Source organism: Cyprinodon tularosa, unplaced genomic scaffold (assembly GCF_016077235.1).
Source record: "Cyprinodon tularosa strain WSP-4 unplaced genomic scaffold, ASM1607723v1 ctg45, whole genome shotgun sequence".
In the NCBI taxonomy this organism is placed as follows: Eukaryota; Metazoa; Chordata; class Actinopteri; order Cyprinodontiformes; family Cyprinodontidae; genus Cyprinodon; species Cyprinodon tularosa.
In genome coordinates, this window is record NW_024039174.1 from 83,182 (window position 1) to 96,328 (window position 13,147).

The following is a 13,147-nucleotide window of genomic DNA, read 5'->3' on the forward strand; positions in this document are numbered from 1 at the left end:
TAGCGAGGGAGGCCGAGGGCTAGTGAGTGTCAAGACCACTGTCCAGGATGAAACAACTAAGACCCAGGAGTAGATCAGAAAGATGGCCCCCAAAGACAAATGGCTTGGTGAATACCTCAGGCAGGAGAAAACCGAAAGCGAGGACAAGAAAGAGGAAGGAGAACCATCATGGAGGGACAAGCCACTGCACGGCATATACCACAGACAAATAGAAGAAGTGGCTGATATCAAAAAATCCTACCAGTGGCTGGAGAAGGCTGGACTGAAGGACAGCACAGAGGCACTAATCATGGCAGCACAAGAACAGGCACTCAGTACAAGATCAATAGAGGCCAGGGTCTACCACACCAGGCAGGACCCCCGATGCAGACTGTGCAAAGATGCCTCTGAAACAATACAGCACATAACAGCAGGGTGTAAAATGCAGGCAGGAAGTGCATACATGGAACGCCACAACCAGGTAGCTGTCATAGTGTACAGGAACATCTGCCATGAGTATGGGCTGGAAGTCCCAAGGTCAAAATGGAAGACACCTCCTAAGGTAGTTGAGAATGACCGAGCTAAGATCCTATGGGACTTCAAGATCCAGACTGACAAACAGGTGATGGCTAACCAACCAGACATCGTGTTGATCGACAAACAGCACAAGAAGGCAGTAGTGATAGATGTGGTAATCCCAAGCGACAGCAACATCAAGAAGAAAGAACACAAGAAGCTTGAGAAATACCAAGGGCTGAAAGAGGAGCTAGAAAAGATGTGGAAAGTAAGAGCAGCAGTGGTGCCAGTGGTAATTGGAGCACTGGGGGCTGTGACCCCCAAACTGGGAGAGTGGCTACAGCAGATTCCAGGTAAAACATCAGAGGTCTCTGTCCAGAAGAGCGCAGTCCTAGGAACAGCTAAGATACTGCGCAGAACCCTCAAACTCCCAGGCCTCTGGTAGAGGACCCGAGCTTGAGGATGACACATACCACCCCACGAGGGGTGAGAAAACAGTTTTTTATATATATATATATATATATATATATATATATATATATATATATATATATATATATATATATATATATATATATATATATATATATATATATATATATATATATATATATATATATATATAGTTATTGCATTGGGTGTCAAATATAGAGAAACAGGTTATTGCACAGAAAATACTCAGTTTGTTCTTTTTCCAGAAACAAAAAAGGGTTCAGAAAGTCTGGATGACAGATATACCAAAAAGGCACAGTACCTTTTAAATGAAAAGCATAATTCATAAAAGGTTTAAGATTTGTTGTTTATTAATTACGTTTTCTAAGTCACCACTACCTGTGTGGCAAAACTAAAAGCAAGACATATAAAATGACTTAAAGTCCTAAAATTTGCAGACGTTTGTGACAACTTTTTTTTATTTTTCACTAGATTGTATCCTGTGGTCATATGGCTCACATAAAAAAAAAAAATACATAAAAATAAGAGATGCTCCACTGATGGCCAGTGCCTCGCTCCCTGATCCCTGAACGATCCTGCAGTCCAACTTTGCTAAATAGCCAAATAAATGAGCATAAAGCTGTTCAGTTATGATCAAAATAGGAATGGTGACACTGCAACACTACATAACACACTACAACACATTGTTATCTGAGGTGGGCGTGGTCAAATGCGTTACTCCTTTAACCCCCAAATTTCTCCCCATTTGTATTTGCATTAATGACACTTTGGTTTTCTGCCTGTATTCCAGTTCCCCATACAGAGCAAACATAAAGTGATTGAATGTGGATTCTGTGTGTGTTTGTCTTACACTTCCTTGAGCTCATCTATGAACTCTTTGGTGAATTCTTTGATCTGGTTGATATAAAATTCGGGGGGCTTCTGTCTGAGGGCGACACTCTCAGATGTATCCAGCACAAAGAAAAGGTCCACGGGACAGTCTGTTTAGAAAACACAACCAAATATTAGTCTATGGAAAAGAGAAGAAAATATGATCAAAATACTAACGTTTATCTCCCAATGAACAAAAAATAAATTAGTATAGCATCCACAGCCCACGCATGGCCACTGCTGCACAGAAAGACTGCAGGCCAACTTCTTAAAAGCATCACTTTGGATTCCATTCAGCTCATTTTGTCATAATTCTAAAAAAGCTTTATTGCACTTAAAACTGAGAAAACTTAAGACACACTTTCCTGCATTTTTTGCCCGGTTTTTACACAAGTATCAAACATTTGGTCTTTATAAAGGCCCATTCAAAGGGATCAGAAACAGTCAGATGCCATTCTGTTCTCCTTCTAAGTTTATTCTGCGTCTTTGCAGCTACTTCTATAGGGCGCAACTTTAACAGTTAAAAAGAATATCTGATGTAACAGCAAGGCAGACACTTTAAAATAAAAATAAAAACTTTTATAAAGTAAGTCTAAATTATCATATCAAGTAGAATATTTTTAGTTTAAAGCAATATATTTAAAGAAAACTTACCCCTAAAGCTTTGTTTTATGTTCTCGTCCTGTGCTCCAACCAGGAGAGCGCACAGGAGCGCAAGGAGACATTTCAGCGCCTCCATGATAAATCTGCAAAATAAATCACCCTCAAACCCGAATCATACGACACTCCTGTGCACCCCGAATAAAAACCCCAAATGCAACTCTGCCCGACTCTTCTGCGCTAAATTCGGTCAACTTTTAGGAGACCGAGCGCACCCCACCACAGTTTGTCCGGGGCGAAGAGCCAGAGCGCGCAGAGGATGGCCAGAGCGCACGGAGAGGGAGGAAAAGAAGGAGGAGTTCCCAGGGGTGGATGGGTGTGGAGCGCCAGAACGCGCACGGAATAAGAGTTCAGACTAGCATTAAATATGTGCACACATAATTAAAGTCTTTTCATATTACATCAACCTATTTTTGAAATAAATGGAATCCCATACAATGCATGCTGCAGTGAAACATTTCAGTCGCATGTGAGAAAACTTTACAGCCTGTTGGAAAATCAGGCAATTAACTAAACAAAAGAAAGAAGAAAAAAAAAACGTTGATTAGTCTAAAAGTGGCCAAAGTTTATGGAACACAAATGGTAAATTATTGTTCCTTTAAGGTGTGTACAAAATAATATTACCAGCCTTTTCTTTTCTAGAATTTTTATAAAAGCTTGATGTGGAAATCCAGTTTTCATTACCCACAAATATTGTTATTGTCAGTCTATATGTCTTAATTAATAGAAAACATTGATATTATATATATATATATATATATATATATATATATATATATATATATATATATATATATATATATATATATATATATATATATATATATATATATATATATATATATATATATATATGCAGATGTTTTTACAATTTTTCAAGGCTGCACTTTAAAAAAAGATGAAATTGTCCAGAGAGCCGTTTCCAAACAAAATACACTTGTGTAAACAAAATGACAAATAACAAATAACCTCTGTCTAAGTCTAAGTTAGGTGGATATAAAAAGTGTTAAAAGTTTAAATGGGTGCAGAAACACCAGAGATAGAGATTTGGCTTTAATTTCACTTTTTCATGGTAAGTGGTAAGCCATGGTAAGTCTTTCCAAGTGTAGTGTTGTTCTGTTTTTGAAGAAAATACAACTGCCAAGTTGAAAAATGATGCCCACTCAAAACCGGATCTATCAGGCTTGATTAAAAGCAGCTGAGAAACATCAAGGCGTCGTTTTCTCCTCTTGTTCCAGTTAAAAAGAAAAAAAAAGTTCTTGTTTCTTGAGAAAGAGGAGTGGAAACTCTGGCGAACAGGCCTGACCTGAGCATAACAGTTAGGAAGGGTGTAGGCCTATGAGAGGACTCTATCTAAGCAGGAAGAGACACAGCGCCATCTAGTGTTTGTGTTGACCTTGGAAATCAGTTTGGAAACAATCGTTGGAGGGGGGATAGAACGGCGTGGGCGGGTATAACTTGGAAAAGGTTAAAGGGGGTGGGAGGTTGGATGCTGAATGATTGCTGTTGCCATATGTGCGTGTTTGTGTCCTGAGTGTGTGACTGTAGGAAAAAGTCTGGCTTGGAAGTGGATTTTCCACTGAGATCACTGGAGGAAAGAGGGAGAGAAAACAGGGACATCTGGTACTGATCCATTCTTATTAGCAGGCTCTCGTAGTAAATCTTTAAGATTTTTAGCAGCTGTGGTGCCCTTATAATGCTGTAATGCGTGCATTTTGAAATGTCTCAATGAAAACTGTTCATCATGAAGAATTTAAACCATATAAATCCAGAGGAATGCACTACACTTCAAGCTCCCCCACCTCATTAATTCTAGTTTCTTGAATAACTCCTTTAATTTAGCATTTCACAAACATATTAGAATAAAAAAAAATATAAGAAATTAAAGATAAAAATGCAAAGACAAAAATGCTTTGTGAAGATGTGACTCTTCCACACAGCCCTGCTGTTCCAGCAAGATTTGCAGCATTTCCACGTCATTAAACAGGCATGTGGCTGAGGGCAGCCAGCGTCTCCAGTCTGCAGATATAAACATCTTGCAACATTTAACACGCCGCCACATTCATCCTCTGTAGATGCACTTCCCTGTGAATCCCATGGAGATGATTTCCTCCAAGGGAAGGTTGCTCTGTAATGATCCCAGATACAACAAACAAGCTTTAACAGTGCAGGGAAGAAGCTGTAGACCTGAGGGAAAATTACAAACATTTACTGGCACAGGGGTGGCCCTGTTTTTGGTGTTGAACAGTTGGTACCTATTACATTTGAATAATTTCTTTTGATTAGGAAAAGAAACAACTGGGAATTGCAGGTAAATTAAACTCCAAAGAGTTTTTTTTTTATCAAACAGGAAAGTAAATGTTTGATTTAATGAGCAAAGGAAAACACAGTTCAGCCATTGATGGAAAATTGTTTTTTTATTGCATGCTGCCATCTAGTGAAAAGCTAAGAAATGCTTAATCTCATGCATAGTGGGAGTTTTTTTCTATTTTTCTTTTCCAACACCACAATTAAAAACTTATTGGACTTTCATGATAGATCCACATAGTGCAAAAATGCTAAATTTAAAGAAGAACAAATTTCACATTTCTTCATGCATACAATTAGGGATGTATGTAATCTCATACTGACAAAGTATAACCATTTACTATCGGAAGTCACACAATTAGTAAATGTGTGAAATCAAATATTAGTACAAATCCAGTGTTATCCATCCACTTTCTGACATGCTTTATTCTAAGTGGGGTTGCGAGGCGTTCAGGTGCCCATCTCCAGCTGTCTACGGGTGAGAAGCAGCCGGTCCTTCGCAGGGCAACACCAACAACCATTTACGCACACACACCTAAGGAGAAATTAGAGAAGCCAATTAACCTAACAATCATGTTAGCACTGTGGGAGTACCCAGAGAGAACCCATGCATGCTCAGGGAGAACATGCAAACTCCATGCAGAAACACTCCGGGTCGGGAATTTAACCCACAACCTTCCTGCTGAAAGGCAGCAAATATGTTAAGGCTTAATTGCTTCGTTAGATAACATAAAAAAGGTTTATAAAGACCAACAGCCTAAAGTATTCCCATAGTTTGCCATAATATAGAGGACGTATTGTATTATTCTAAACTATTATAAAATAGCAGCATCATGTCACAGAAATGTGCTTATTCAGCAGAGATGGGAAAACTACTCAGCATAAAAGATGATGTAGTGAAAAATACAGAAACCCTGGAAGAAAATTTTATGTAAGGATTTAAAGGGAGGGGGGAGTTTACCTTTCAGGACAGTCATCCTTAAATGCTTTAAGCCTAAGTTATGATGATCCAGTCTAAGTCCAGATGCTGAAATAAAAATCTAATTGCTCATGTGTTCTCCATCCAATCTAATCCCAAACTCTCTTACAAAGATCTCCATCCGTGCAATGGGTTGTAGAGATGTGAACCAAAACAATACCAGCTATGAATATTAAGGTAGTAAAGCTTTTCCTCAGGAGCTCCAAACACAAGGAGCCCATTTATAATATTTCTTATTTTGAAAAAATAATTATTTTTTCTACTGGCACTAATTTATGCCTATCGTCTAAAATTCTCACAAAAATATATATATCTATGGTATTGAAAGAACCTTACAATTACACATAGTTTGCAAGGTACTGCATTGAACATCATATAAAGATGTTGGCCCCTTTTTTCTTTTTAACAAAACAGCCAAAAACAAGCATAAAGTAATCAAACTCATTTTATGTGAAACTCGGATTTCAGAAACCTCAGAAGAAATACAAGACAAACAAATTATGGTTGTCAAAATAAACTTGACTTTTTTTTTTACATTTTTGAACCAATAAATAAAATGTACAATTTGTTTAACAAGGTTTCAATAAGAAAAAGGAAAGCCAGTATTACAATTTCAGCACATACATATCAACCATAATATGGTCGCCATCTAAATGAGCTGCAAAGTCTATGAAGTGGTCGTGCAAAATAATAGAATTTACTAGATGCATGCAAAACTATCACTGCTGGCTGGTTGCTACGCCGTTCATCCTTACAGCCTCATGCTCATCTGAGAACCTACATTTGTTGTATTTAAACTGCTGTTGTAACAAAGAAAAACTGTGCTAACAAAGATAAGGTTTCTCTTCACAGATCAGACACATTATAGAATTCACTGTAAGAGTTTAAAAGGGAATGATTTTCCACTGCAGACCTCAGGATAAAGAAAAAAAGTTAAAAAAAGACAGGAAAACAAAGCTTATTAGGTGTGAAGAAAACGTTTTTTTGCGCTGGTTGTATTAGTATGTGCTTTCATTTACATCACACTTCCACTTCAGTGTCAACAAACATACAGTTTGATTCTATAGTCAGTATTGCAGGCTCAGTCTAATAAAAAAAATGAAGTACCTTTTTGTTTTCTAACCAGTGCAGAAATGTTTTAGGTCAAGTTCAGCATGTTTTACAGCAGCCTCAGTTCATGTTGGAGTGACTCTTCAGGTGTCTCCTCAGGTGGTTCAGACAGGTGTAGGTCTTGGGACAGATCTGGCAGTGGTACGGTCTGACCCCCGAGTGGTTCAGCATGTGCTGCTTCAGCACGCTGCCGTCTGAGAAGGCTTTGCCGCACTGTGAGCACACGTACGGCCGCTCTCCCGTGTGTACTCGCATATGGACCGTTACCTTGTGAGCCATTGTAAACCCTTTACCGCATATGGTGCATTTGAAAGGCCTCTCCCCCGTGTGAGTGAGTCTGTGGGTGCGCATCGCCCCCATCTGGGAGAAAGCCTTTCCACAGTCCGGGCATACGTGGGGCTTCTCTCCCGTGTGGACCCTGGTGTGACTGCGCAGTCCACCCGCCGTGGAGAAGCACTGCGAACAGTGGGTGCACTGGTAGGGCCGCTCTCCCGTGTGGGTCCGCATGTGCTGCTTCAGGTCGTAGCGGTTCCTGAAGCCGCGGCCGCACACCGGGCAGCTTTCCGGTCGCTCGTCGTTGTGCCGCAGCTCGTGATTGTTCAGGCATTTTTCTGACAGGAAGCACTTGCCGCATTCCTGGCACTGATAGGGTTTCTCGTGGTCCACTCTCTGGTGGTACTTGAGCTCACTGATGCCAGGGAAGGTCTCGTCGCAGTACCGGCACCTGAAGCGGTGGTTGGGGCTGTACGGCAGCTGGTGCTCGCTCATTTGGTGGTTCCTGAGCAGGTGGGCCATCTTGAAGGTCTTGCCACAATGGGAACACTCGTATTTGGTCAGCAGCTGGACACACTGGTGTCGGACACGTTCATGCAAAGATCTGAACTGACAGCCGCACTTGGTGCAGATGTGGGCGGCGTTTTTACACTTCCTCTTCCTGTGGCCTGACAGGTGGGCTTCAGTCCGGAAAGCTTTTCCACACTGAGAGCACTTGTAGGGCTTCACTGCTGTGTGGAAACGCTGGTGTTCCAGAAACTCAAAGCGGTACTTAAAGCTCCGCCCACACAGCGGACAATTATGTGTTACCCTCCTCCCAGAGTAGATAGTCTTGACAGACATTTTCCTGTAGGACAGAGACAGTGAAGAAGTCCGGTAGCCTGGGATGCTCTTATGTTTACCTCCGCTCATTATTTTAACCGTCTCCATGTGGCCACCGTCTTCATGTCTCTGCTGGTGCTTGGCTAAAGACTTGGAGGAAATAAAGCTCTTTCCACACTGTTTGCATTGATAAGGTTTTTCGTGATCCACCTGCTGGTGGTATTTCAGGTCCCCGATTCCTGAAAATCCAGCACCACAGTGGCTGCACTTAAAAAGTCGGCTTTGAACGTGAGTTAGAATATGTTCTTTCAGGCTGCTGGACTTTAGAAAGCTCTTCCCGCACTGCCCACAGTCATGGTTACGCCGCCGTTTTGCGCAGTGGTGTCGGAACTTTTCCAGGGAAGTTGGAAAACTGTTGCCGCATTTAATGCAAATGTATGCAGCATTTTTACACTTCCTCAACCTGTGTCCTGCCAGCAGGGTGGCTGTCCTGAACGCTCTCCCACACTCGGAGCAGTTGTACGGCTGCAGGCCGCTGTGGAGTCTCTGGTGTTCGATTAGGACGGAGTGATGCTTGAAGCATTTGTCGCACTCTGGGCATTTATGGACTCCTGACTGATGCCTCCTGCGAAGAGGTGAAGCTACTTCTGTCCTTTTAGGCGATTCGGGAAAGTCTGTGGAAGTGGAAGGATTTGTGGAAAGCTCTTCGTCAAACATGACAATCTGCGGGACGTCTGTGTTTTCATCGTCACAAGCACTTGGGTGGGAGGCAATGGCCACTTCCAAAGATGGAGGAAGAGACAGCGATGGAATCAGAAGATCTTCAGATTGAAAAGGAGCCGCTGGAATAAAACAAACAAAAAAAAAGTTAAATTTTCCACAGACGGACGTATTCCTCACTATTTTCCATCTGGGAAAAAATAATTCCTTACCGACTGTGGTCTTCGCCAACTTTCCATGGCACTGTTTGCTCTGGAGTAGAAATTTAAGGTCTTCTCCATTTGAAACACACTGCATGTACTCCTCTATGACAGCAGGGGCCGCACTGATCCAAGACGCTGTCTGAAAATAGAACTCTAAGTTCAACCAGTGCATGTTTCAAATGTTCTGCCAACTTCTAACGACAAACTCTTACCTGTTTAAAATCGGGTATCGGCAGAAGCTCCTCTAGTCTGGTGAAGAACTCACAAACAAGAGTCTCTAATGCCGTGTCAAAGTCTGGGCCATACTCCACAGGAAACACGTTCTGTTGCAAAGAAATTAAAGCCACATCTCCACATAAATAAAATCACTGGGACATAATGTGATCGATTAACAGAAAACTAGATATTATTTGTGAGTTGATAATGATGGAAATAAAGTATTAAAATAAGGTATACACTTCTACTTAACACCTAAAAGTTAATTTGGGAAATTGTCAGAAGAGACACACCCTTAAAATAAGCTGCAGCTTGCCTACAGTCAAGCACGGTGGTGGAAGTGTCAAGGTTTGGGGCTGTCTGGCTGCTTTGGCTGTGAGGAACATCAGCTTAGCAAAGGAACCATGAATGAGCAGTATGGCTCGAAATTTATAATAAACATCTTGTCAGTAGAAGAATTTCTATTTATTATCTAAAAAATAATTAGAAATAATCATCTTTGAGAACTTGAAAAATGGATTTTTAACACCATTTATGTTGTTGTTTAGTGTTTGAGGGATCAACAAATTCGAAGATTATGATTAAATGTGGTGAGCGAGGGACGTTTAGAGATATAAAATCACACTTCTTTATGTAACTGATGTCCTAAAGAAGGCTGTTTAAATTGTATAGTTGTCATCAGCAGTATTTATGGAGCTATTATTGCTTTGACATGCAGTCACAGCCATACAGTTACCTAGGAAAGACTGAAGAAGTAATTTTTTTTTCTATCATCAATTTGATTGTTATCATAATTGTACCACAAAATATTGTGAAAATGTTTTAAGTCCATATCGCGTGCTCTAATGCAAATGTGTTCTGTATTAAGAAGTCCAAGGTCCTATAAATTAAGCAGGAGGACAGGATTCCAACATGAAAACGACCCTAGTCGATATCCGATTCCGTAACGGAAGCACAATCCACACCATCAACTCAAGCAGATATTCACCCAGGTTGCCATAAATAATGTAATCAAAGTACTTTATTATATCCTTAAATCACTAAAGACTGCTAATACACATCTTTAAAACATGTTTAGGACTTTTCTGAGACAATTTGATGCTTTTTTACATTTTCTCAGTTAAACTGCTTGTCTGACATAATCATCATCATGCTCAGAGTAGTCCGGTAAAATATGATTAAGCCATGTTTATCTGCATTTTAGTTGTTTCTTTGTTTAGATTACGCACTATAAACCATACGGTTAACACGAAAGGAAAAAAAATAAAACAAAGATTTAATTTTAATCTCAAGGCCGAAAGTTAGCTCCCAGAAGTAGCATAGGATCCCATTTCCAGCACAGATCGGGCAAAGACAAGTGATAAAACAGAAAGGATTTTAAGGCATTTATTTTCTCAGGAAAAGCATTGTTAACCTTTAACACATTATTCTTTAATACGCTTACTATTTGTATGGAGGTAAACTTATTTTAGGTCTTTTTAATAAAGTATAATCAAGGATGACCTGGATGTATATCTTGTTGCACATGCACAAATAAGCTGATGGTACGGATCAAGCTACAAGTACGGATCGGGTATTGGCAGCCAGCACCTATCAACTGATACCTGGCAAAAAACAAAACAAAACTGAAGGCACATATGCTGTACTGGGCAAGCTCTTTCCAAACTTTATGATGGAGTTTAAGATTTAAGTAGTGACAGGCAGCCCTTCTAATCTAAACCCTTTTTTTCCTTGTTTACCTTGAGAAAGTGTTCCCTGCCATCAGTGTCTTCAATAAGGCCTTGGACAAGCTTCATGAAGTTAGCTTCCGGGGCTTCGATTACAGGATCATTTGTCTGGAAAACAAAACAAATCATCAGTTTCATCAGCATGATGGTTGTGCTTTAATAAGTAAGGAGGCACAATATAATCCAGAATCACTTCTGATAATGCCGGTCATTCTTTAATCACATTTGTGTAATAAGGAAGTCTAAGCAGACATCAACAGCTAATGTTTACTTCCAACGTACATCTGAAGGGTGGCTATGCTTGTGTTGATGACGGGGAAGTAGTGACTGTTGCGTTTTTAAATAAAGCAGAGAAACAATATCACCAGTGGTAGCTTTTTCCAAGGTGTTAAAATGTAGGAAAACACATATATTATACATAAGATAGATGTATATTACCAAAACACTAAAATAAAAATCATCACAAACAATTAAACGAGTTGTCTGAAATACGAAGAGGTAACTTTTACCTAAAAGCTAGATATAAATGATCATTTATAGAACAGTAATAGACAAGACAAACCTCTTCCAGGCAAGAAGATCGGATCCGGTTGAGATGAGTCTCAACTGCCTTCAGATCTTCTGGGTGTTCAGAGCGCAACAGCTCAAGAGTTGTCTGCGGTAAATGCAGTTAGTTAGATGGCTCCTTTAGTTCTTCTCAATACATTTTGTGAGGTGCATCCTAACATTTTACCTACCCGTGCTCTGAGGCCTAGGGACAGGAGCCTCCCTTCTCGTTTACTCATCAGTTCAGGTACAGCATCTGTAACCATGGAAACGAATTCCTCCAGTTTGCCATAGTGCTTTATGTTTCGCTGCCGAACAACTTCCCACATCACCGCTGACATCAGGCGAAGCGGTGGGACCAGGAGTGCCAATGAGGACAAGGGGACGCTGAATTCTTTGAATAAGAATACAACAATCAATCAGCAGAAACAGATGAAATCAAACACATTTAGAGAACTAAACTGCTTTTATTATTAGGGTGCGTAGCACCAATATTTTCATACTTAAAGGTTAAAGTTCGGTTGGAAACTTTTAATGATTAGCTTATTATTGTACAACGTACAAAGTTTCATTTTTTAAGGAAATTGGATGGTCACTTGTGCTGACTGGTTTTTCTTTGTTTACATTGTGTTGTTTATATACCACAAAGCCCTTGGTTTCCGTTAAATTTCAAAGCTCTCATCTGTTTATGCAAATTTTCAAGGGAAAGAAGAACTCTTGTTTTGCATTAATAATATTTGACATGTTTAGCACGGATTTTGCAGGTTTAATCATTATATATCCGTTATCTAGCTGCTTCAAATACGATTAGCAGAGCTCTAGTTGTTTCTACTCTATTAATATGCACACTTAAATGGTCGCTAAAACATTAAGGTTAGAAACAAACATGTTAGAAACATTTAGCTCTTTTTTCGTGCGAAGAAAGGCATATTAGCTAACGCTATCATGTTAGCTTCAAGGCCGCCAGCGCTCAGAGCACAACAACAATATTGCAGTGTAAAACATATTCTGTTCCAGGGATTAGTCGAGGCCTGCTAAACACTGCCTCACCCCATACTACAAGCTAACTCGGCCAACAAAAACGAGTACAAAAACGGAATAAACTGTTGAGTTTCAAGATGTTATACATACCCATATCATTCATTGTGTCTTTATTTCTTCACGCAAAATTGTAAAATCAACATAACAGATTATCTTTCATAGTTTAGGGTAATGTGCTAGCTACTCGAATACGCAGCGTTAGGCCCCAACTTCTTCCTGAAACACGCAGTTCATCAAAGAGAGCGTTGACTGGAGAAGGGACGTTTGTTTTGCTTTACAGGGCGGTCCGGAGGAGAAGACTGCTACTCATTCCACAGTGATCAAAATGACAAGCACAGTTTTTCGGGACAACCGAAATATACACCAAGCTATTCTAAATAAAATATTTTATTCGTATATGCTAAATGTCTGGAATTAACATAAACTGTTCAATAAAGGTTGTGACTTTTTTTTTATTACTTAGATAATAAAATTGTGACTCCATAAAATTTTACAACCTGTCAGATCAAATAAATATTGATATACCCCCCCTTTTTTTAAAGAATAGAATAGAAAATCCCTTCCCCCTAGATATCCCTCAAGTAAATGTGTCTGAGTAAATGTAACATCCTCCTACTAATCTTTGGAAACGAATCAACTCAGAGTAGCAAATAATCCTCTTTCTACATGTCTGATATTAGAGGAGCTGCAATTATCAATAACAGCTCAGGTTGAAGAATATGCTG

The 13,147-nt window shown here is 39.8% G+C and overlaps 2 protein-coding genes across 2 annotated transcripts in view; both read right to left on the minus strand.

Moving 5' to 3' along the window:
* Positions 1–2,746, minus strand: part of col6a1 (collagen, type VI, alpha 1) — a 42,929-nt gene extending 40,183 nt beyond the window's left edge. Inside the window, exons 1-2 of the mRNA XM_038300432.1 lie at positions 2,473–2,746; positions 1,799–1,928 (exon numbers count right to left, since the gene is read on the minus strand). Of these exons, the coding sequence (XP_038156360.1) occupies positions 1,799–1,928; positions 2,473–2,557 (215 nt within the window). The 5' untranslated portion in view covers positions 2,558–2,746. The remainder of the gene's footprint in view (positions 1–1,798; positions 1,929–2,472) is intronic.
* Positions 2,747–6,191: 3,445 nt separating this feature from the next.
* On the minus strand, positions 6,192–12,681 carry LOC119793346 (zinc finger protein 665-like). Its single transcript, XM_038300492.1, has 7 exons — positions 12,513–12,681; positions 11,573–11,775; positions 11,398–11,490; positions 10,848–10,943; positions 9,105–9,215; positions 8,902–9,031; positions 6,192–8,811 (listed from the first exon to the last, which is right to left on the minus strand). The coding sequence occupies exons 1-7, from the start codon at positions 12,523–12,525 to the stop codon at positions 6,935–6,937; spliced, it is 2,523 nt and encodes an 840-aa protein (XP_038156420.1). The 5' UTR covers positions 12,526–12,681; the 3' UTR covers positions 6,192–6,934.
* Positions 12,682–13,147: the final 466 nt, after the last annotated feature.